The sequence below is a fragment of the Xiphophorus maculatus genome, chromosome 21, assembly GCF_002775205.1.
Source record: "Xiphophorus maculatus strain JP 163 A chromosome 21, X_maculatus-5.0-male, whole genome shotgun sequence".
In the NCBI taxonomy this organism is placed as follows: domain Eukaryota; kingdom Metazoa; phylum Chordata; class Actinopteri; order Cyprinodontiformes; family Poeciliidae; genus Xiphophorus; species Xiphophorus maculatus.
This window is the reverse complement of record NC_036463.1, coordinates 23,224,941-23,249,732: the sequence shown is the minus strand read 5'-3', so window position 1 is coordinate 23,249,732 and position 24,792 is coordinate 23,224,941. Positions and strand designations below refer to the sequence as shown.

At 40.6% G+C, this 24,792-nt stretch overlaps 1 protein-coding gene across 4 annotated transcripts in view; it reads left to right on the top strand.

The window, feature by feature from the left end:
- The window catches only part of LOC111606237 (disco-interacting protein 2 homolog C-like), a 61,602-nt gene extending 39,263 nt beyond the window's left edge, over positions 1-22,339 (top strand). For 3 of the 4 annotated variants that reach the window (XM_023326445.1, XM_023326444.1, XM_023326443.1), the window contains 19 exons: positions 1,212-1,348; positions 2,433-2,641; positions 3,977-4,091; positions 4,599-4,800; positions 4,882-4,982; positions 6,075-6,155; positions 6,253-6,376; positions 12,663-12,784; positions 12,870-12,981; positions 13,652-13,761; positions 14,893-15,023; positions 15,108-15,276; positions 15,916-16,086; positions 16,832-16,893; positions 16,967-17,024; positions 17,539-17,613; positions 18,183-18,357; positions 18,445-18,568; positions 19,824-22,339. In XM_023326445.1, the coding sequence (XP_023182213.1) occupies positions 1,212-1,348; positions 2,433-2,641; positions 3,977-4,091; positions 4,599-4,800; positions 4,882-4,982; positions 6,075-6,155; positions 6,253-6,376; positions 12,663-12,784; positions 12,870-12,981; positions 13,652-13,761; positions 14,893-15,023; positions 15,108-15,276; positions 15,916-16,086; positions 16,832-16,893; positions 16,967-17,024; positions 17,539-17,613; positions 18,183-18,357; positions 18,445-18,568; positions 19,824-20,076 (2,531 nt within the window). In that variant the 3' untranslated portion in view covers positions 20,077-22,339. Of the gene's footprint in view, positions 1-1,211; positions 1,349-2,432; positions 2,646-3,976; positions 4,092-4,598; positions 4,801-4,881; positions 4,983-6,074; positions 6,156-6,252; positions 6,377-12,662; positions 12,785-12,869; positions 12,982-13,651; positions 13,762-14,892; positions 15,024-15,107; positions 15,277-15,915; positions 16,087-16,831; positions 16,894-16,966; positions 17,025-17,538; positions 17,614-18,182; positions 18,358-18,444; positions 18,569-19,823 lie in introns of those variants that run through there. The other variant, XM_023326446.1, reaches the window with a different exon arrangement.
- The last annotated feature ends 2,453 nt before the right edge of the window (positions 22,340-24,792 follow it).

The window sequence follows — 24,792 nt, the reverse complement described above, 5'->3', positions numbered from 1 at the left end:
TTCTATAAACTCTAATATTAATGCTGACAGGGTTATTGTAAGTTTTTCATGAGTTTAGTGTTAAATGTGAAGCAGCAGAAGCTGAGCCGCGGCTGTGTGAAGAGTTAAACTATCAGCTGTCAGAGCTTCACGCTCTGCAGGGCAGAGAATCCATTAAGTCCATTAAACAGTTGAATTAGTCGGAGGGCGTCTGGATGTGTGGCCTCTCCTCTTAATCATTGTCCATTTTTCTGGGTCTCGCTCTCTCCACTCATGACCGATCTCCCTGTGGAAGTTCAGAAAAACGCAGAAACCAGTTTTAATAAAAGCTGCAATCTGTCCTGAGCAGCAGCCTTCACTCTCTGGGTTTTAACTGATGAAACGCAGCACAGTTCATCTCCTGAGTCATTATGGCTGAACAACAACATGGACTGATTAAGGCTCTTCTAAATAATAAAGGACAATTTATAACAGTCATTTGTTGAGACCCAAACATCAGACTGAAGACCAGGTTTGGTAGAAAGAGAGAAAAGAAAATGATAAATCACGCAAATGGAAATTATTGCGATTGTTTTAGTTTATCTTGATTAATTGATTTATTGTTAATTGTGACAGGAAACCTCTGTCCAATCAGAACGTCTCATTCTCCACCAGGGGTCCTCAACCTGCGGCTCTGGAGCCACCAGTGGCCCTTTGGTCCTTCCCTAACATACAGGACTAATTCCACTGGCAGATTATTTCATTTATAATAAGACATTGTTCCCTCGTTAATCTGAAATAATCTGGCAGTGAAACTCGAACATTTTCATTAATATTAAGGAATTATTTACTTAAAACAAGCTCTTACATTTTCCTGAAAAATTAATTGTTACTTTCATCTTATTTCAATTAGTATTTTAAAAAATATGCTAAGATTTTGTGTTTTTGCATTAAAAACACAATAATCACCCTCTCCATTAACCACCAAGTGAATAATATTCATCTTTCATTTCATTAAAACCTCTCTGGGTCTTGGATAATGCTGCTTGCTCTCAGCTTTAACACAGTTCCAGTTGGTCCATCCCGGTTTCTGTCGGTACACAGACATCAGCCTTACCTCAGAGTAGAACGGCCTATTTAAAGCTGCAGGCCTGCTGGAGGCTGTGACTCAGACGCCTGTTCCACTTTCAGAACCAGGTGCCGGTCGACCCGCTGGCCGTTAACCGCCGTGTGTCCTCGTTTCTCTGTCCCAGGCCTGGTGTGCGTGGTGAAGCCCGAGGGCGTCCCTCAGCTCTGCCAGACGGACGAGATCGGCGAATTCTGCGTCTGCTCCGTTGCCACGGGAACGTCCTACTACGGCCTGACAGGAATGACCAAGAACACCTTCGAGGTGAGGCGTTTTAGGACGGAGCAGCAGCTCTGCACAAACCCAAACCCTGCTGCAAAAGGAAGCACTATGTACATACATAATACAAATTTAAATAGTTAGGAAACAAACTCAGAAATTGAGAATCAGAAAAACAGATCTGATTTCCGATTTTAATCCGTTTTTTTCTTGCTCTCTTTTCTAAAAAACATACCCGACTTAAGAGGGAAGGAGATCAGGCTTTTTCTGTTGTTGCTCCTATTCTATGGAACAATTTACCTTTCCAAATGAGATCTGCCCACAGCCTGGATCATTTTAAATCGCTTCTCAAAACTCATTTTTATTCTTTGGTGTTTTGATGCTGTTTTATCAACTTGTGCTATTGTCGTTCTTGTACAGCACTTTGGTGCAGTTTTACACCTGTTTTTAAAGTGCTATATAAATAAATTTGACATTGACATATTACAAATAATATGTCTTTTAAAAAGTGTCTTTTATTCCAGCCATCGTCTGTGAATTGTACAACGGACTGTTAAGGCCTGGCTACAAGAATTTTTGTTTAATTATGGGAATATAGTGACAATATTACCAGAAAATTGTTTGAGAAATTGGGAGAAAAAAGTAGTTTTAATGAAAAATGGCTGGGATAATAATTTTTTTGTTTTAGTGGCAGAGTTCTCATAAAATGTCAACTTCTTTCTCCTAATATTACAACTTTATTTTTGTAATATTATAATTTTATTCTTATAATGAAAAAGGAAAAAAACGTAACCTGGCTATTATATTTCATGGTGGAGTCGACCTGAATTCAAAGTGCAAATAAATATAAGCTTCAAAAATCCAGATTTTCCTAAAATTAAATCTTCAAACACCAAAATTTGATAAATTGATAAAATTGATTTATTGGCCAACCCCACAAAGAATCAAAAGTTTCGGTTGATATTTTAAACCTTAAAAATGTTAATTGTTGATTTGAAATGATTAAATCTGACGGCTGGCCGTCAGGTTCTCTGCTTTTCCACCAGCAGCTTGAATTTATCCTGCTCTCTGCCTCCGGGCTGAACACCTGGCTAGTTGCCACGGTGACGGTTTCTCCGTGTACCTGCAGGTGTACCCGGTGAGCTCCGGCGGTGGTCTGATCAGCGAGTACGCCTTCGTGCGGACCGGCCTGCTGGGCTTCATCGGACCCGGCGGCCTGGCCTTCATCACGGGGAAAATGGACGGCCTCATCATGGTGAGCGGGCGGCGGCACAACGCCGACGACATCGTCGCCACGGCGCTGGCGGTGGAGCCCATGAAGTTCGTCTACAGGGGCCGGTGAGTGGACCCCCCACTCGGAGCGGCCGTCACTCCCAGCTGTCACAGTGATGAAAGAGCCGAGCCGGCACATTATGAATCTAATAAAGTCGAGCGATGGCGGAAGAATCGGGATGCAGCAAAACGGAGAAACTTAATTGTATTCAAAGCCGCTGAGCAGGAAATTCATCTTTCACCTGACAGGCTCTGATGACGCTCAATGCTGCAATTTCAAGTTTCAGCTGCAGGAACCCACAGTTGGTCCAAAGCAGGTTAACTTGGGCTGAAACAATTAATCGTGATTAATCAATTGTTTAAATAATCTTCAACTTGTATAGCTAGTCAAAACTCTAAGAAAAGCCTTTTTAAAAGAATAATTCACTCAGCAGATCAGTCCTACACTGTATCGATGTAAAGTCAAGCAGAAAGGACAGATTTTCACATCTTGATGTTAGAAAGATATTTTCAACAGCAGATGAATCTTTTGATGATTCACTAAAGGAATACTGTTACTGCAGTTTAGTGTTTATTTTCCTAGTATTTTTTATGTATAATATTGCATAAAAAGGCCTTAGTGATTAAATACAGATTGCAAAATATACCAGTTTTTATTAATTTATCGTTAAACTAATCAATTAATCATTAGAATAATTGTCATAATAATTAATTGTCAGAATTGTCAGTAGACTATTTGTCAGGCTAATTGATTATTTGTGAGAATAATTGACAAATTAATAGATTAATCATCCAAACAATTGCCATACAAATCAATTAATCGTCAGAATAATTGTCAGAAAAATTGATTAATCATTACAATAAATATTTAACTATCCAAATAATTCTCAGACTACTCGAATAATTGTCAGAATTATTGATGGAAGAATTGATTCCCAAAGCAGTCGTTACTTTCAGTTTGTTGCGTTCCTTTCTCCAGCTTCGGCTTGCCGTAGCCTCTGTTTACTCCTGACTTTCAGAACATCGTCGGTGTGAAGCCGTAGTTACACTATGAAGTGTGAACATCTTCTCCTCTGTGTTACCAACACATCTCCTTAGAAGTGTTTAGAAACTCCCAAAAGTCCCAGATCATCTTCATTTGGACTCATTTTTGCATTTTTATGTTTATTGTTACATAAGTTGAATGATTTGGCACATAAAACCAAACGGTGCTTTAAAGAGGAGCTGCAAAAACAAATGAGATGGATTACCAACAATTGATGGTTTCATCCAGGACAATATCAACCAGTGCTCATGTCAGTGACTGGTCCTGGAGATCTGTCTTGACCTCTGTGACCCGATGCTTCAGTCCAGGTGTGATCAGAACGGCGCCGACCGTGTTTCTGTTCTCCGTCTCTGCAGGATCGCCGTGTTCTCCGTGACGGTGTTGAGAGACGAGCGCATCGTGGTGGTGGCCGAGCAGAGGCCCGACTCCACGGAGGAGGACAGCTTCCAGTGGATGAGCCGGGTGCTGCAGGTACGGGACACCTGCACTGCCAAAACTAAATATTAACAAAACGTTTTCTGTAGTTTCTCCTGCAATTATAAAACAAAACTAACATGAAAATAAATTTTCAGCAAGACAAATAAGCTTATTTTCAGTCAATGATTCATGAATACAGATGCAAAAAGTACTAGATTATTTCACTTAACAGGAAAAATGATTAGTCAAGTAATCTGCCAGTGGAATTAGTAGCTTTTTATCCATATTGAGAAATTACTGACTTAAGTTAAGCTCCTATGAGTTGGTATTTGCAAGACATTTTCACTAGAAACTAGAAACAGTGTGGTTTGCACAGACCTTATAAAACCTCAGAAACTGAGATTCTGTCAGTGTCGGTTCAGTTTTTTATGTCGGGTTGCCATAGCAACAGTTAGGCATACTCATCTTTTATTCATCGCTCCTCAGAACTTGAGGTAATAATCTTTATTGAAAGGAAATGGATCAAAACGACAGATTTTTGTCGGATCTGCTCCTCTTCAGGCCATCGACAGCATCCATGGCGTAGGCGTGTTCTGTCTGGCTCTGGTTCCGGCCAACACCCTCCCCAAAACCCCGCTGGGCGGCATCCACCTGTCGGAGATCAAGCAGCTGTACCTGGAGGGGGGGCTGCACCCCTGCAACGTCCTGATGTGCCCCCACACCTGCGTCACCAACCTGCCCAAACCGCGGCAGAAGCAGCCAGGTGAGACTCGCCCGTTTCCGGTCGGTAGGAAAAGCTGGAGCTGATCCGGGTGGTGATACGGGTTCTGTCCGTGTGCCGCAGAGATCGGACCCGCCTCCGTGATGGTGGGGAACTTGGTGTCGGGGAAGAGGATAGCTCAGGCCAGTGGCAGAGACCTGGGGCAGACCGACGACAACGACCAGGTGAGAAGATCCAAAGGCTGGAAACATTCAGATTCATTCAGGAAAACTTTGTTTCAATTCCAGCTAATATTGGAGAAGAGCTTCCTGCTGGTACCTGGATTAATAAAAATCACATTTCAGCCAACCTCCATCTCTACTGAAGAAACATCAGTGGAAGGATTCAAGGATTTATTAGTTTACTTTCTGGATCAATTGAAAGTGCTAACAGTGAAATAACTGATAATCAAGGACAAAGTTACAGAAGCATCTGACTCCACAAATACAGCTAAATTTTCCAGGTTCAAGAGTTACATTATTTGTACTAAAAAGCCTAACATACTTGCTTTACAAGACAGATTCTAGCATTTCCTTTATTTATTCTTTTGTTATAAAACTGGAGCTGCAGGATGCTATTAAATGTTGCCTCTGCATGAGCTTCAGGTTTTCTGTCATGACGATCTACACCAGCTGCTTGCTGAAAGGAAAGTGAAAGTCCATTTATGATGCCAGAAATATCACTGGCATGTAAAGTCTGAGTACATGGTTCCTTATTATTAAAGCCTCACAGATTTTTCAGCCATATTTTTACCAAGACAAGATGAAATGCATCAAATATCTTGTTGTTTGGTGGCTGAAAAATGATGTGTTTCTGCTGATTCTGACACCTTGATCAACTGATTGATGAACACAACAAAACAATCAAACATGTGATTCAGATTTCTGCAGATCGGATGCTAAACGTTCTGCTGTGGTGGTTTTGTTTCTGCCTTTCTGAGCCGTCGGACAAAAGGTCAGAACCATTTTTCTTCTGTTTCTGACTGAATCAGTTGAATTTCTCTGAAACAGAACAACTAGGAGTCCATCAGATTCAACACCCTGATGTATTGATTAGAGTCAGCAGCTCTGGCAACTCAGGCTCCATTTGAGACTGAGATGTGTTTAAAGACGCCCTGCAGTCCTGCTCCGGTGCTTTATGGCTCCTTTTAAATGCTGATGCTCCAATAATTAGATAGAAATGCCCATTTCTGCATCTCTGCTGCAGTTTGAACAGGAAGTGTTGAAGAACTTCAGATTTGGTTGTTGAACTCCTCTGATTTTGGTCTTTGTTTCCAGTTTCTGTTCCTGTCAGAAATCCTGCAGTGGCGAGCCCAGACCACCCCGGACCACGTCCTCTACACCCTGCTCAGCTCCCGGGTAACCTAACCGCCCTCTACCCTCAGATCAACACGTCCAGCCACAGATCGTGTTGCGGTGGATATTCAGTCCGGTTTTCTCATCTTTGGTTCCCCAGGGGGCGGTGTCGAGCTCCCTCACTTGTCTGCAGCTGCACAAGCGGGCGGAGCGAGTAGCAGCTCTGCTGATGGAGAGAGGAGGCCTGCAGGAGGGAGACCATGTGGCTCTGGTTTACCCGCCAGGTCAGACATGATTCATTGGACTGAACCAGCTACAGCTGGAGCAATTAATCAGATTAGTTGTGATTAATCAATTACTAAAATAATCGTCAGCTAATGTACTAGTCGATTAAATGGCACATCGACGTAAAAAATGTAAATTGCTGAAAGAACAACACAGCATGTGCAGCAATTAAGCCAAAACCGTACAAAAAATATACATTTTGAATTTAAGATGGAAAAAAAACTTCATCCGTAAATATGCTCTACCCAAAATTCCACAAGTGGCATTTTTAGCTTCACCTGGTTCACATTCTGTAAAAAAAATCTGTTAAGCAGGTTTTTCATCCAATTATTAACCAACTAATCATAAGTAATCACCAGATCATCCCTGCACTGTGCTGAGTTTAAGCAGGAAGGGCTGAATATTTATTGAAGTATTTTTTTTTTTTTTTTTTTATATTTAATCTTTTATTTGGAAAGGCAAGTTACAATTACATTGTACAATTCAACTTCCAACACAGTGGAAATATAAGAAGGAATAGCATAAGCCAATCCAGGTTTTTTTTTTTTTTTACAGTAACCAAACAACCATAACACAAGAGTGAGTGGGGGGTAAAGGAGGGCCAGATCTAATTCTTCTTATGTTATGAGAAAGAAAACACAATCAAGAGCATAATTTTACCATAATCCTAAGCCTGGGTACAATACACTGCACAACAGTATTTGCATGTGATTGACATATTTAGTCCACAGGAATGACTGATTTTACATAGTTTGTCCATTTAGACCAGATCCTGAAGAACGATTCCCTTCGACCAGAAAAAGATAACTTCTCCAGAATGTAAATGTCCTGTACAATAATGACCCAGTCCTCCACTGTAGGTGCTTCAGGCTTCAACCATTTTCTAGTGATCGACTTTTTGCTCGCTGCCAAAAGCATTAACAGCAGTTTTTTATCATCCAGAGTCCAGTTATCAAATGAAATGTTTCCTAAATATAGGGATTCACATTTACATGGGATTCTTTCAGTAAAGATGTTATTTAGGTGTGAACACAGTTGCTCCCAAAAAACTTTAATCACAGGACAACCCCAGAAGATGTGATGATGATTTGCCCCGTTTGTTCCACAGAGTCTCCAGCATGTGTCTCCGCTGCCCCGATGCTTTTTCTGAACTGGAGTTACAAAATATCGAACCGTATTTTTCCAGCAGAACTGTCTCCATGTATTGGAGCTCGAGGTCATCCAGTGTAATTTGTTAATCTGTTCCCAGTCTCCAGTTGAGATGGATAGGCTTCCTTCTTTTATCCACTTGTTTCTTATGTAGTTTGTGTCACCTTGTTTAGAGGATAGGATACCATTGTACAGCAAGGAGACAAGTTTCTTGCATGAACCTGACTTCAACAAAGATAAAAACACCTTAAAAAGTCCAGGTTTGGCTGCTTCCCAATTATCACGTATATTGTGATTAAAATAATCCCTAACCTGTAGATATCTAAAGAAGTCGTCCCTCTCCAGCCCTTTAGATCTCTGAAGCTCCTCAAAACTCTGAAACACCCCCTTCTGGGTAAATGTATAGTAAGTGGTTAATCCTTTTTGGATCCATCCTCTAAATCTTCTGTCAATCTTGTTCGGTTTAAAAGCTGAATCAAAGGCACACCATCTGAGTATTTTTATCTGGTTACCCACTCCACAAATTTTAATTACCCTTCTCCAAGAATCCAGCATTGTGTGTAGCATTGACTCATGTGGTATATTCAGCCCCTCCTGTAAATCCTTGTCCATTAGCACTGATATTAAAGGTTTTCCTTCCACTGTTGTTCCTTCCAAATCTTTCCACTTTGCATCGTAGGATGGAGAGCTTAGACAGAACACTGGTCTTAGCTGAGCTGCAAGGTAATAAATCTGTAGATTGGGAAGACCCAGTCCACCTTTCTCTTTCTTTAACTGCAGCGTTTTATACCTAACCCTTGCCTTTTTCCCCTGCCAAATATATTGAGATATTAATCTTTCCCACTCTATGAAACGCCTTTCTGGTATCAAGATAGGTAAACATTGAAATAGATATAGGAAGCGCGGGAGAATGTTCATTCTGACCGACTCCACTCTGGAGTGTAAATTTGAGAAAGGGATCAGATTCCACCTCTGTATGTCTGATTTCAGATTTGAAATTAGGGGCCCATAGTTGGCATAGAGAATCCTGGAAAAATCCTTGGGCAAAGTGACCCCTAAATATTTTATGGATTCTGCTTCCCAGTTCCAATTGTACAGGCTCCTAATATTGTTCTGTGGGTTATAGTTTATCGTTAAAACCTGAGTCTTGGTAATGTTTATCTTGTAACCAGAGAGCGAACCATATTCCTCGATCGCCTCCATAAGTACAGGTAGAGTTTGAGCTGGGCTTGTTATGGTTAACAATAAATCGTCCGCGAACAATGACAACTTTTGTTCCCCAGATGTCATGTGAACTCCAGCTATGTCTGTCCTCTGTCTTATCCATTGACTTAACGGTTCTATGAAAAGGGCGAAGAGGAGCGGCGAAACACAGCATCCCTGTCTTGTACCCCTTTCCAAAGTAAAGGGGTCAGAAAGGTCTCCGTTAATTTTAATCCTAGCCGATGGTTTATTGTACAAAGCTGCAATGACATCTATTATGGTCTGGTGGAACCCGAACCTGGACATAACTTTGTAAAGAAAAGACCATCTGACCGAGTCAAAGGCCTTCTCCGCATCCAGACTCAGTACAAGAGTCTCTATTTTTTGTTGAGCTACATGATTTAGAATATGCAAGGTTTTTCTGATGTTATCCTGCGTCTGTCTCTGTCTGATGAAGCCTGTTTGGTCCTTATGGATTATCACTGGCAATATGTTTTCCATTCTCTGTGCGATTATAGCAGTAAATAATTTATAATCAATATTTAGCACGCTTATTGGCCTATAGTTTCCGCATTCCAACTTATCCTTTCCCTCCTTAGGAATTAGCGAAATAATTGCGTCTCTCCATGAGGGAGGGATTATTTTCTTTTCCATTACATTGTTAAAAGCTCTTAGTAAAACAGGGACTAGCTGATCTTGCATTTCTTTGTACCACTCGGAGGTAAACCCATCCGTTCCTGGAGATTTCCCCCCTTTCAACTTTCTGATCACTGATCTTAGTTCTGCTTCAGTTATCTCTGATGTTAATTGTTCGTTTTGCTCGTCTGTAATGTTGGGCAGAGAGAGTTGGGAAAGGAATGTATCTATTTGCTGTTCATTATTCAATTTGGGTTGGGAATATAGGGTTTGGAAAAAATCTCTAAAGCATTTTTGAATCTTTTCTAGGTTTGTTTCAACCATATTTGTGTATATATTCTGTATTTTGTGAATAGTTCTATCAGCTTGTTGTTTTCGTAATTTAAATGCTAGGAACTTCAGGGATTTTCCCCCTGCTTCATAATATTTCTGTTTAGTGAAGATAAGTTTCTTTTGTATTTCTTGTATGTTTAAATTATTCAGTTCTTTTTTCACCATCTCAATTTTAGCTCTTGTTGCCCTCTTGAACGATTTGGAATGTTCTTTCTGAAGTTTTTTTAGTTCCACTTCCAATTGAGTTTGTTTTTGTTGTCTAATTATCTTTTCGTTGGAGGAAAAGGCTATTATTTTCCCCCTGACTACCGCCTTTAGAGCATCCCAAAGTATTGCCGGACCCACCTCTTTATTATCGTTCTCTTCCAAATACCTTTTGATTTCAATTTTCATATTCTCCTTAAAGATTGTACTATTTAATAAGTTTGTATTTAGCCTCCAGAGCGTGGATCTGCTTTTTTCAGCTAGTTGAAGGGAGATATAGATTGGGCTATGGTCTGAGATTGGACTATATCGATCTCCCAATTTTTTAATTTATGCACATCTTTTTTAAACATGAAGAAATAATCTATTCGTGAATATACATTGTGGGAAGAGGAATAATGTGTGTAGTCACGACTGGTTGGATACTTATCCCTCCATACATCCACTAATCCCAGCTCGTCCATCATATTTTTCATTCTTTTACTAATATTTTTCGAGTTTGTTTTCCCATTTGATGAGTCCAGATTTGGGTTTAACTTAATATTAAAGTCCCCAGCACATATCATTATACCCTGACTTTTTGTTGCTGCTAATTCAAGTATTTTCTTATAAAATGACCAGTCGCTACCAGGTGGGGCGTAGACACTAACAAGACTTATCAGGATGCCATCTATTATTCCTGTAATTAAAATATAACGACCCTCCCTGTCTTTATGTTCTGCAACATGTTCATAATACAAGGAGCTAGATATTAAAATCGCAACCCCTCTTCGCTTCCCGGAGCTGTGGGAAGAAAAATAGACAGATTTAAACCCCATCTTGTTCAGTTTGGCATGTTCAGAGTCATCTAGATGGGATTCCTGCAGCATCGCTATGTGAACCTTCTCTTTTCTGAGTTTAGATAAAACTCTCCATCTCTTAATTGGATTATTTATGCCATTTATATTGAAAGAAACCACCTTTAACTGTGTCCTCCCCATTTGTGTAATTTTCTCCGGCATGTCACAGATGACCCTGAAGATCCCCCACCACTCACTAGAACTAATATAAACAGAATGTAAACAGGTGAACCAGAAACAAACATATAAACAGGAACCATGAAAAAACAGAACATGTTCAACATCCAAAGCAGGGGTCTGTTGACTAGACCCTGTTGGGCCGCTTGAAAACAGCCCAGAAGGGAAAAACCTCCCATATCTTTAAGGAGGGCCCTTACAGGTGGCAGCAGCCCAAATAAGAGAGAACCCCAAACAAACCTTTTTTAACGTCCCATCATTCTTAAAACAGCCCTTTATACACTTATCTCTGAGAGGAAAAACCAGGGAGGGAAAGTGATGTATCCTTCAGTTCTCAGGTCGCAGGTGGAGATGTTCTTCTGAAAGCCCAGAGCCTCTCTTTGTAATTTTCTCCTCTTGTAGAACCGGAGGAGCCTTTCTGTTTCCTCCCCTCCTTTCTGCTCCAGGACAGCCGCTCAATCTGCTCCTTCAGGGAAGCTGGAGATCTGATGACTTTAACTTTGTAGCCCCTTTTAGCCATGTCCTCGGTGGTTTCCTCAATGGTGTCGTAGGTTCTGGACCCTTCTTTATGTTTCACTCGCAGCCTCGCCGGGAAGAGCGTCTGAAACGGAACCCCGTTCTCTTTCAGGACCCTCCGAACCTCGGTGTACTCTCTGCGCTTTCTGAGGATGGCTGGTGGATAATCATGATCCAGATTTATTTGTTTTTCACACCAGACAAAACCCTTACGCTGCCAAGCCTTGCGAAGCAACAGCTCTTTATATTTGAAACTCAGAAATTTCACAACGATGGACCGTGGCGGCGCTCCCTCCGGTGGCTGCGGTCCCAGTGCCCGATGTGCCCGCTCAATCTGCATGTCTGGCCCGCTGTCCTCCAGACCGAGCCCCTCTTTAAGTAAAGTTTCCACAAATGCAACCACGGAGTCCTTTTCAGCCCCCTCTGGAACACCATAGATCCTGATATTCTCTCTCCTGGAACGGCTCTCCAGGTCTACCAGCTTATCTTCCAGACTCATGTGTAGCTTTAGCAACTCTGCTACCACTTCTTCCATGTTTTGAGTTCGCTCCTCCGTCTTCTCCAACCGCTCCTCTACTTCACTTATCCTTGCGTTTGCTTTTCGTATTTCCTCTTTAATAGTCGAGAGTTGTTCCTTGGTTTCCTGGCGGAACCCTCTCAGTTCTTCCAATAAAATTTCTAGGCTAGCCATTCCGTCCTATTAGCTTAAAGCTACGATACGTTAGCTGAACCTGTTCGTGAAGTTTTTCGTCCTCCCTCTTCTAATTTTATTGTCGTTGGGGCTTCGTTGTCGTCTTACCCCCTCTAAATGGCTTTCGCAAGGCAATATTACTCAGCTGAACGGGAGTATTTCAGTAATTTCTCCGGTCGCCTGGGGAGTTTCTCTACTGAGCAGCCATCTTTACGGTGTTCCGGCCGGAAGTCCTGAAGTATTTTTTACCTGCATCTTTTGCTACAAATGATCACGCATGTAGTAAAGGAATGCTGTTATTGCATTTCACACAATATGATGTTTTTTTTTAATTTATTAATTACATAATTTATTTGCATCTTTAAATGTAGTTTTAATAATGCATAAGAAAAAGAATAAAATAAAAAATCTTCAGAATTTATCTGCTTAATTGGTTAATCCTCTGAATAATCCATAAATTAATTGGTAAATAATAATAGAATAATAGTTATCTCCAGCTTCATTTCTTCAGGTTTCTCCTCTCTGCTCCTCCTGCAGGCATCGACCTGATCGCGGCGTTCTACGGCTGCCTGTACGCCGGCTGTGTTCCCATCACGGTGCGGCCGCCTCACCCCCAGAACATCTCCACCACGCTGCCCACCGTCAAGATGATCGTCGAGGTTCGCCGCTGCTTCCATCAGAGCGCGCGCTGCTGCAACATCACCGCAGAAAATACAAACCAACATGTCTCCCTCCTCTCTGCAGGTCAGCCACTCGGCCTGCGTCATGACGACGGCCGTCATCTGCAAGCTGCTGCGCTCTAAGGAGGCCACGGCCACCGTGGACATCAGGAACTGGCCTCCGGTTCTGGACACCGGTACAAACGTCTTCTGCTTTAATCAATTTAGAAATATTTTAATAGTCAAAAGTCCAGAGAAAGAAAAATATGTCCTGGGTTTTTTCTATCAAAAATATATTCCATAAACTTTTGGATTCTCACTTTAGGTTTTTTACTACAAAGGAATTTAAATCTCGAAAAATTAACTCTATTTCTGACAAAAGAACGTGTAGAAACCCCAGAAAATGCTTTGCTGAAAGTAAAATCAGAGTCTGAACTGCAGCTGCTTTCATTCCTGCTGATTCTCCCCCTACTGGACCAAAGAGGCAACTACAGGGAGTCCATCTACAAAACTAAGTTACATGAAAAATTTCAGGAAAATTTACTGGCTTGTTTTAAGAAAATAATGATATAGAAAATACTGGTTCCACTGGCAGATTATTTCAATTAAAATATGGGAGAAAGGTCATATAGTAAGTAAGTATGTACACCTGTAGGAGGGTGTACTTTCTTTTTTCCTGTGTGTTTGTCATCCTGGAGGTTGTGATGGTTCTGGATCAGAACCGACCTCTGAGTTAATAACCAGTATCAGGTGCAGGTCGGTTGTTAGTGGAGCATTAACTGCGGCGCAGCTCTGGGGTCACCCAGAGGTCACTCAGGCTTTCCGAACAGAACCGAATGATTCTGTTTGATTCTGTTTGCTCTGCAGACGACCTGCCAAAGAAGAAGCCTCCAGCTTTCCATAAGCCCACCAACCCCGACGGCCTGGCCTATCTGGACTTCAGCGTGTCCACCACCGGCATGCTGGCCGGAGTCCAGGTCGGTTAATCCCCAGCAGAACCGGGCCTCTTCCTCCTGATCCTCTTCCTCACCCATCACACCACAGGGAGACTCAGTTCAACGACTGTAGCAAGAACAAGAGTCCAAAAATAACAGAACATAAAGGGGTTTTTATTTTATTGCAGACTGAAAACTTTGGGCTCTAAAATCAAGGATAAATATTTAAGTTATTCAGATTTTTACTTCAACTTCTGATTAAAGTAACGTAGAAGAAATCAGATGTTTTTGCACATTTGGGGAAAAATAAAATGTTTAAAAAACCTTAAAATAAATTTGTTTTTTATTGCAGTGGCAGAGTCTCACATTGAATATTTTAATTTAATAACTTTTTCATTCAGCGAGTGGGAAAATTTTTTTTTATTATTTTGAATTAAATTCATAAATATTGAAATTAAATGTTGTAAATCATCCAAGTAGGTTGAAAGAGTTGTGGAAGGTGATGCTGTGGGCAGGAAGGATCTCCTGTAGCAGTCAGTCTCGCAACAAATAAAGAAGCCTCTGACTGAAGACTGTTGCTATTATAATATGCTAACAGATCAATACATAAATGGCACCATCAGTTGCTCTGATAATCCACCTCCTTTGCTTTTGCTGCTCCTCTTTCACTCTCAGTCTGGCCGTTTGGTTAGAGAGATGTTGGAGTAGGGGATACGATTCTTATCCAATATGATGGAGGGAAGATTTAGTTTGAACTTCCTCGCCTCTCTGCTCTGCATCCATGAAACCTTCTTCTCAGTTCCTCTGGGATTTGGGGTCAAAGTTCAGCTTTTATTGAAGATGCTGATCAAATTGGAAGTTGTTTGTTTTTCTTTTAATAAGGCAACAATCTGAAACCCTTTTTATATTTTGGACCTTTACAGATTTTATTAAAATCTTATTTTTTGTTGAACACAATAAACCAAATGTTGTATTTTTATTTTATTAATTTGGTGACCTGTCAGTAGTTTAAATTTGCCAGTTTTGGCCTCTTTGTGCAAAAAGTTTTGACACCACTGCTCCAAGCTGAAAACAAATTGGTCCGAACACATTCCAAGTTTAAAGCCTAAATGTTGTAAAAATGAAACTAACTCTGTAGTTTTGTCATTCACGTCTCCATTTGTCCCCTTCCAGATGTCCCATAATGCAGTTGGAGCCTTCTGCCGCTCGGTGAAGCTGCAGTGTGAGCTGTACCCGTCCAGAGAGGTGGCCATCTGCCTGGACCCGTACTGTGGCCTCGGCTTCGTCCTCTGGTGTCTCTGCAGGTCGGTGCTTCGTCGTCGTTAAAAGCACGATTCCCCACGATGGGAGCTTGGTTCCTGGATGTGAGCTCTGCGTGTCGTCCGCAGCGTTTACTCGGGCCACCAGTCCATCCTGATCCCGCCGGTGGAGCTGGAGACCAACCCGGCTCTGTGGCTGCTGGCCGTCAGCCAGCTGAGGGTGCGAGACACTTTCTGCTCCTACAGCGTCATGGAGCTCTGCACCAAAGGACTCGGCCTGCAGACCGAAGCACTGAAGGTCAGGATGATGCAGAACCCTGAACCGGCCCGTTTCTGTGGTTCTCTCTGGGGTGGAATCACAAACCAGTGGAAATCAGTAAAAATGTTATGTTTTAAAACTTTGAGGTGGTTCAGATTTAGATGAATTCCTTACAGAGACCCAACGGTTCTGGTCCTCTTACATCAGAGATATCCTGAGTCTGGACGGGTTTGGCTCTGATCCGATCTTCAGGCCCAGCAGGACGTGTCTTGGTGCCGGTGGACACGTCCTGTCGGCCTGTCAGTCCACTCAGTGAGGCTAAGCGCTCCATCACGGTCCTCTGCAGGAGACGCTTGTCCTCCGGCTCGGTTTAATAAACTCCGTCTCCATCTGCTCAGCCGGAGGCGTCTGCAGTGATCGGTCACTTATGGAAGTTAATTTTAGTGATTATCTGTCTTTAAGTCTCCATGGAGACGCAGAGCGGAGGAGAAACGGCGTTTATTTCTGGCTGTTTCTTCATAAAACACTTTCCTCGCTGAAGAGCAGATGATTCTCCTGGGAGACTTTTTTCCCTCCACATGGTTTGGTTTGATTTGAGTGAAAGCAAAGACAGAAATAACCGATCCATTCCCGTTTTATAAAAAGCTTCTGTTTGTGTTCTGCTCGTCTCCGATCCAGGCCCGAGGTCTGGACCTGTCCCGGGTCCGGGCCTGCGTGGTGGTGGCAGAGGAGAGACCCAGGATGGCGCTCACACACTCCTTCTCCAAACTCTTCAAGGACCTGGGCCTCCACCCTCGCTCCGTCAGCACAGCGTTTGGCTGCAGAGTCAACCTGGCCATCTGTCTGCAGGTACAACACGCCAGGAACCCGCGAGGAAAACGTCGATAACACGCCTATGACATGTGAACAACATGCGGACAACACGTTGACAACACACCAGCAACACGCCAAAGAATGCAATGTTTGCACTTAATACTGTCTGATTGGCTGAAAAATACCTGTTTGTGATTGGCTGGTTGAGTAGCTCATTTACATAATGACGGACAATCTGGAGCATCCTACAACAGCAGTCTTTGGTCAGAGGCATCTTTAGATTGGCTGTACAACAGACCGCTACAATCATCAGCCTCTAAAACAGTGTTTAATTTGACTTGCAGCATTTAATGTCCCTTCGGGATCAATAAAGTACAAGTGAATTAAATGAAATGAACTTTGTCAAGTTGCAAGAGCAGACAGAGATGTAAACCACTTCATATTATTCTTTGTTTTATTTAATTTATTTAAAAGATTTAAGAGCAAGCAATCAGCAGGACAGAGAGAAAACATGTGCATGCATAATCAAGAACAAAATTATTTCTTTATTCCTACTTTCCTGATTAAAAAGGAGTATGAAGAAGTGAACATTTATTTCATCCTAACCCTTTATTTGTTATTCTTTGGTCACAAACATAAATTCGATCACATCAGTTTAAATGCACATCTCTCAAAGTGTTTTTGTGCCATTTATCCATTTTTTAAAATTAAAAACAGAAAAACTCAGGGTGAAAGTGTGAATTAGTGAGCCAGACTGTTTCTGCCCTGTGATTGGCTGCAGGGGACCTCAGGACCCGACCCCACCACCGTGTACGTGGACATGAGAGCGCTGCGCCATGACAGGTCCGGCTGCTGCTACCCGTCATCCGCCTCTGCTGTGGGAACGGTTTTAACCCTGAAACGTTTCTTTCTTCAGGGTTCGGTTGGTGGAGAGAGGCTCGCCCCACAGCCTGCCGCTAATGGAGTCTGGGAAGGTGAGTGAAGTTGGACCGTAAATCCAAGTCGTGACTTAAGATCTAAATGAAGTTTTGAGAAAAGTTGGTCACTTTGACTTGCAGTCAAAGTCTCATTGTGACAGAAATGAGAGACAAAGATGTGAGCTGAGCGCTGACAGCTCAGAGATGAGGAGTGGCAGCCGGTTCTGGGGCTATTTCTGCTGCTTTTCTCTGCACGTCCTCCCACATCCAGTGAGTCACAACAGACTGCAGGTCTGAGTCCAGCAGGAAACGAACAGCCTCCCTCTCTGTTCGCTCATCCGGGGAGAAAAGAATCACACAGAACAGGAAGAACTCATCAGCTGGAAGAAAACTCGCTCTGCGCCCACATTCAGTAAAAAAAACAAAACTGGAGAAACAATTTGGATCCATTTTATCAGGATCTTCAGTTTACTGTTCAAAATGTTCAAAGAGAAGCTGGAATATTAACAGACAGTAATCTGGGCTCTTAATGGACTGGAAAGAAGGTTAAGTGGTGCTTTTATTTTCCCAGATTCTGCCAGGAGTCCGTATCATCATCGCCAACCCGGAGACCAAAGGGCCGCTGGGAGACTCCCACCTGGGAGAGGTCTGCAGCTCCGACTATTATTCTAGTGATCGATTATTCTAATGATTAATCAATTATTCAAACTAAAAAATTCACACATTGTACGGATTTTCCATTTAACCACTTAAGGTTTTTTGTAATATATTGGAAATATGTTAAAAATATATATAAATATTTTAATTCCTTTTCAAACAGGAAAATAAACATTTTACTGGTAAAATGCAATAACTGCATTATTGTTGTGATCATTGGTAGCTATTGGTATAGCTTGATTATTGGTAGATTTTAAAAAAATACTTACATCAACATGACCATTTTTTTACTTAATTTGAACCAGAGTTCAAGGCAGAACATATTTACAAACAAAGATTTTTTTATCTTAAATGTGATATTCATATATTTTTTGTAGAGTTTTAGCTTCATTATTGCTCTGAATATGTCGTTTTTTTCAGTGTACTGCAGTTAGCGATTAATCGGTTACTAAATTACTTAACGATTATTGATTGATTAATCACAATTAATCGTTTCAGCCATTCTTCTGTTGGAACTGTGTCTGTTCAGTCTGACGTGGTTTTGCTCTCCTCCTGCAGATCTGGGTCCACAGCGCTCACAACGGCAGCGGCTACTACAGCGGCTACGGCGAGGAAGTGCTGCAGTCGGACCACTTCAGCTCCAGACTCAGCTTCGGAGACACCCAGACGGTCTGGGCCAGAACCGGATACCTGGGCTTCCTCCGCCGCACCGAGCTCACAGACGCCAACGGAGGTGAGGATGATGCGTCCGTCTCCTGCGAGATGTTCGGCGGCCGCACCGGCAGCAGGACTGACGGTGTGTTTGTGGGTTTGTGAGCAGAGAGGCACGACGCTCTGTTCGTGGTCGGGGCGCTGGAGGAGGCCATGGAGCTGCGGGGGATGAGGTACCACCCCATCGACATCGAGACCTCCGTCATCCGCGCACACAAGAGCATCATGGAGTGGTAGGTCCATCTGCACCATGGAGACACGTTCAGGTCAGATAGCATCATCTGAAGTACGAAGCTGTTAGCATTAATAATGAGAAAAGTTTGTTTTCATGTTTTGTTCTGTGGAACATACAAATCGGATTTCTAAAAGTAAAAAGAAAGGCTTTAAACAAGTTGCACAGAATGATGCTGGGGAAACTGAGACCAGCTGATAGCTGGTGTCATATTCTTATGTATGGATTAATCATGATTAATCGAGCCAATTGAAATAATTGTCAACTAATTTAGTAAATTATTAATCATTAAACAGTTTATACAACATTCAGAGAAGGTCATTTGGTGAAAGAACAGCATATTCAGAGCAGAAATTAATGTCAATGTCAAATTTATTTATATAGCACTTTAAAAACAGGCATAAAACTGCATCAAAGTTCTGTACAAGAATGACAATAGCACAAATAAATAAAAAATTAAGTTACAACTGTAACAAATATATATAAAATTTAATTATTTATGTGCATTTTTATGTATTTTTACTAATGAAATGAAAATGAAATCTGCATAATGTACCATTTTTATTGATTAATCATCAGAATAATCAATGACTGAAATAAAAATTTAAGTTAGATGAGATTAAATCAGCAAAGCTGTTCCCAGTTCTGCAGCCGTCGGTGGAAGAACCTGGACCAGACACTTCCTGTATCAGATAACTAACATGTAGGAGAGCCATTAGGAAACCTAAAAATAGACTGATTAATCTGATTAATCGATTATTAACATAATCGTAAATAATTTTGTAATCAATTCATCGTGAACTGGAGCGTACAGACTCAAAGAAAAAGGCAATTTGCAGGAGAAAAAAAACGTATTCATAGCAGTAATTAAGCCAAAACTGTACAAAACATATTTTCATTTTGTATTTCGGATAAAAACACCTTCCTGTGTACAGTACAGACCAAAGGTTTGGACACAACTGTGTGCCCAAACTTTTGGTCTGTACTGTATATTCGCTGATTCAAATTCACCTGTTATTGCATTTTAGGCAATAAAATATTTATTTTATTCCAAAAAAGGGATTGAATTATTAGTGGATTTGCATTTTTCAATCTTTGTACATACTTTGTGCATCATTGTACAGAAAAGGCTAAGTGATTGACTGAAAAATCTTTACAATATCCCAGTTTCTTTACCAATTAATCGTCAGAATAAGTAAACAGGAAAAACACAACAGGAAGTTGTGTTTTTTCTGAAAGCTGTGTGTCTCCGCCAGCGCCGTCTTCACCTGGACCAACCTGCTGGTGGTGGTGGTGGAGCTGGAGGGCTCTGAGCAGGAGGCCCTGGACCTGGTTCCTATGGTGACCAAGGCCGTGCTGGAGGAGCACTACCTGATCGTGGGCGTCGTCGTGGTGACGGACGTCGGCGTCATACCCATCAACTCCCGCGGCGAAAAGCAGCGCATGCACCTCCGCGACGGCTTCCTACAAGACCAGCTGGACCCCATCTACGTGGCCTACAACATGTAGCCTGGCTGTGTGTGTGTGTGTGTGTGAGAGTGAGAGAGGGTGTGTGTGTGTGTGTGTGTGTGTGTGTGTGTGTGTGTGTGTGTGTGTGTGTGTGTGTGTGTGTGCTGCTCATATCGCCGTCGTTGTTCATTAATTTCCCAGAAATCCAGATGTACTGTATTTTTGAGCGTTGATTTGATGTGTTCTGCAGTCGTTTGTTTTCGCCGGCTGATTCTGGCCGATGGATCGTTTTTAACCCCTCGCTCGACCCCGCGGCCAACAGGAAGCCTTAGAGGAGCACTGTGTTCAAATCTGTGGTTTCTGTCTCAGTTCCACCAGTAGGGGGCGTCAGATTATTGTAAAAACTATAAATACTGTACATAAACATAATAATCTATATGGAGAGGAACCAAACAGCGAGGTGTAGTAGCCCCTGATGCAGCTCTCTCCACCTGCACCCTGAGTGTGTGTGAGTGTGTGTTCACCCGTCTGTGTCGATGTGCGACAGGAACATTTTCTGTGCTTTTAAACGCAGATTTTATTCAAAAACGATCAAAGAAAAAATCTACAACCGTGTGAATCGGCTGCAGCTTTCTTCTGTTTGGGGCTAAACGTTTGTTTTTATCTCAAAAAAAGAAGGAAAAGAGTCTTAAAGCGGTCGGTTTGAACCAAAAATAATGCTGCAGATTTCAACAGGAACAATAAAAACATTTCTGTATGTGAGCAAACTCAGAATTTCAGTCCTGAAGCACCAAAAGCGTCTCGCTGAGCAAAGTGCACTGTGTGAATATAACATAGATAAAGTTATCATTATTTAAATAAAGTTTTAGAGAATACATCTTCAGCATCCAGATGTTACTGCAGAGGTTTTTACATGTGAACAAAAATAAACCAAATGACTTTATTTAAATAAACATTTTATCGTGTTGAGGGAGTTTCTTCAGATTATTTAAATGAATTAAATTATTAAATTAAAGGTTTCCATTAAAACATTTAACTACCAGGTTGGAAGTTAAATTTTGTCCTGGCAGAAACATCTGGAAGCTGCGGGGGTGAAGAGGAGGATGAAGTTTACATAAAAAAGCTCCCGTTGTAGCAATAATCATCCAAAGGTTGTTCTCTACTGATTCTGTGGATTCCTGATTTTAATCTCAACACATCACAGCATTTACAATCATATCTATACCTGAAGGTTTTCATTACGTTCCTGCATTTATTACACTTTTCTTAGAGTGAAACCCTTCAGAAATGCTGCTACGGTGGCCTGAAAAGAACAAAAACAACAGCTGCTGTTTAAATGCTGGCTGCAGTTTGCAATCTGGGCCACTAGATGGCACTACATCCCGCAGACAGGACTTTTAAGACGTGAAACAAGCTGCTGGATGCAAATATATATATATATATATATTTTACTCTGATCAGCCTGTAAGACTCTAACATCACAGTTTTAGAATAAAAAATAACTTTTATTTAATTTATCTGTTTTAAAAAAAAGATTATGAAATCCCTGAATTGCAGGATTTTTTTTATTTAAACTATATAAATATGGATTTTTTTTAAGCAGTGAGACATTTTCAAGAACTGAATATCTAAAAGTCTTTTGTTTTTGTCACATAGAAAATGTTTTGTAGATGTCAAAATATTTCTTGCAAACCTTAGAGTTTGACTTTAAACCATAAAAATGATTGTTTTTTGTGCATTTTGAGCAGGAATCCTCAGTAAAGAACAACCTCGGAGCTACCGCCTGATGTGCACTGACTCAAACATTTTCCGAAGTTATAGACGTTTTAACAGATGATAAAAAATAAATAAATCTATGTAGAGTTTAAATAAATATCAGTTTATGGCAGGATTCCTGGGGATCCTCCTGATGTAAGAGTCTCGATGTTTGGATAAATTTAGTTTACACACCTGCGGGTGAAAAACGTGACATCTCTTCGCGTTTTGTTTCACATCATCGGGAGGAAAAAAATTAATTATGCATATCAGAGGTTTGCTTGGATTGTTGGTAGCAGCGTAGCGATGACGTCAGAAACCAGGAGGACCGTCTGTGTTCAGGGCTGAATGGGAGAGAGACTGCACGTGTGTGTGTGTGTGTGTGTGTGTGTGTGGTGTGTGTGTGTGTGTGTGTTGTATGTAAATAGTGTTGATTTTGTACGGTAAAAGTGTGTGTGTGACTTGTTTTGTACACATGATGAAAAGAGGAAATGACACTTTTATAAGAGCCTGCTACCGGCTCCCTGTCACACTATACAGTGCAATAAAGTGCTTTGATTGGCTAGAACCGGCTGGGCCGCTTTGTTCCGCTCTCATCCGCTGCAGCAGAGGTGATGATGTGTGATTCTCTTCAATACGATTTATTAATGAATCATCAGTTAAAACTGAAACGTATACAAACAAATAAAATGGAAAACCGGACAATGGTACCGGAATCGTTAGGGCGAGTTAAAGTTGAGGAGGAAATGGGTTCATTTATATCTCAAACTTGAATTGAAATCGGTAAAAAGTCATAATTATGTTAGTTAATTCGTAACCATTCACATTTTTACATCCTGCATGCGGTACATTTCTGGGTCAAATTGGAAGAACTTTAACAAGTTAAATATGCAGATTTATCATTTTTATTGTGCTGCATATTATTCTACTAACTATGTTATACTAAGTCGAGTAACTTACTCAGTTAGGCTGAATAGCAGAGATAGCATTCTAATGTAGAAGTTAAGTATTCATTGAGCTAACTAGCAGAGTTAGCCTTCAAATTATATCACGTACCATTGTGACTATTTTTATTAGGCTAGGTGGCAGAGTTAGCATTTTAATTAAGAAGTTAATATTTTTAATTATTTGAAGTGACAAAAGTATTCAGTTATGCTAAACTGTATAGATGGCCTTCAAATTATGTCAAGTATCATATTAACCATTTTTATCAGGTTAAGTGGTACAGTTAGCAATCTGTTTATGTTGAGCTGCATATGCTAACTAGCAAAGTTAGCATAATTTTATGTTATTCAAAGTACAGAGGTCACCCAGTTAGGCTGAGAAGCAGAGTTAGCATTCTAATTAAAAACTTGGCATTTTAATTTTAATTATTTGACTTGTGAAAGTATTCAGTTTATGCTGATTAGCATGGTTAGCTTTCAAAGTATGTCAAGCACCATAGTAACTATTTCTACCAGGAAAAATGGGAAAGTTAACATTTTAATAAAGATTACTTGTTCCCTGTCATTCTAATTGTGCAAAGTATCTAAATCAGTGTCATCAAATTATAAAATTTCAAATTATGCTAAGTTTGAAAGTTTGGGTATTTTAAGTATGTGTCAGATTTAGGGGTATTGTGCTGCATAGATAAATTATTGTTCTACTGACATCAAGTACAGAAGTTAATCTACCAATTAGCTGAGTAGCAAAGTTAGCGGTTCAGTTGTTCAATTAGCATCCTAATTAAACTTATCTGTAGAAATATTTTAAGTATGCTAAGCAGCATGTTTGCTATCATAATTGATACTAAAATAAATTATTCTACTTGACAATATTTGACAAAAATAATGAAAAAGTAGCATGTTTGGGTAAAATATCACAAAAACAATTAAGCATCTCAAGGTTTTTTGTAGTAACTTTCCTCGTTGAGTTTTACTGTTTTCTTTTTGTTTGAGGACAGCTGTTTGCTACTGTGAAAATATTTTTATTAGCTCAAATACCAGCCTTTCCCTGCTGATGTAAATGTTTCAACTTCGCACACAAAAGAGAAAAGTTTATAGATACAAACTTGTTAAAATGTGATCATAAAACAGAGACTGGGACAGATAAACACCATAAAACTGACCCAGATGGAGGCTTGGAGCATAAAATGTGTTTTAGATCTGCTGTCGTCTCTGTTTAATCAAAAGTCTCTTAAAGTTATTTAAAAACACAATTTTTTGTGTGTTTTTAAACAAAAACGAATGATAAAGTTTATTTCTGTCTGAAAATAACTCAGTGATTGGGTTTTGCAACAGCAGAGTTCAAAGGTTGCGGGTTCAAAGGTTGTACACATGAAAACATTTGTTTGCAGAACTTTGTAGAAAGATTTTGTTCTGACAAAATCAGTTCTAGCAGCTTTGCACATCTAAACTCAGATCTGTACCAGTTCTTCTTTCCAAAGCAGCTGAAACTCAATCTGATTGGATGGGGAGAGTCTGAGACAATCAGTATTAAAAGTCTTGGCATAGATTCTCAGGGGGAATTAGGTTTGGGCTTTAACTAGGCCATTTTAAAACATTGTGTTCTCATAAAAATCAGGATGTAGGCTCATCCACAATCAGAATGGTTCAAATGCAAGCGGATTAATGCAGGTGCATCCTGTACTCCATGAAGGGGGAGGTTTCTATTGAGAAGCAGAAATTTTTCCTAAAATGTGTGTTGGTGAGAGGTGAGGTACAAAAACACGTAATCTCACCAGTTTCTAGTAAAAACATCTCAGTACACCTGAAATAAGACCAAACTAACTTAAAGTAACTTTTCAGCAAGATAAAGGGGCTTGGTTTAAGTCAATAATTCCTTAATATAAATTTTCAAAATGTTCTAGTTCCACTGGCAGATTATTAACACATATTGTTTTTGTTTGTTTTACTAAATCATCTTTTGGCAACAAAAAGGTGGTTATTGTTGTACTTTTTAAAATGTCTTTTCTTCTTTTTTGACCATATTGTTTTTAAATTAACTGATATTCTAAATAAAACTATAGTTTACTTTTATTTC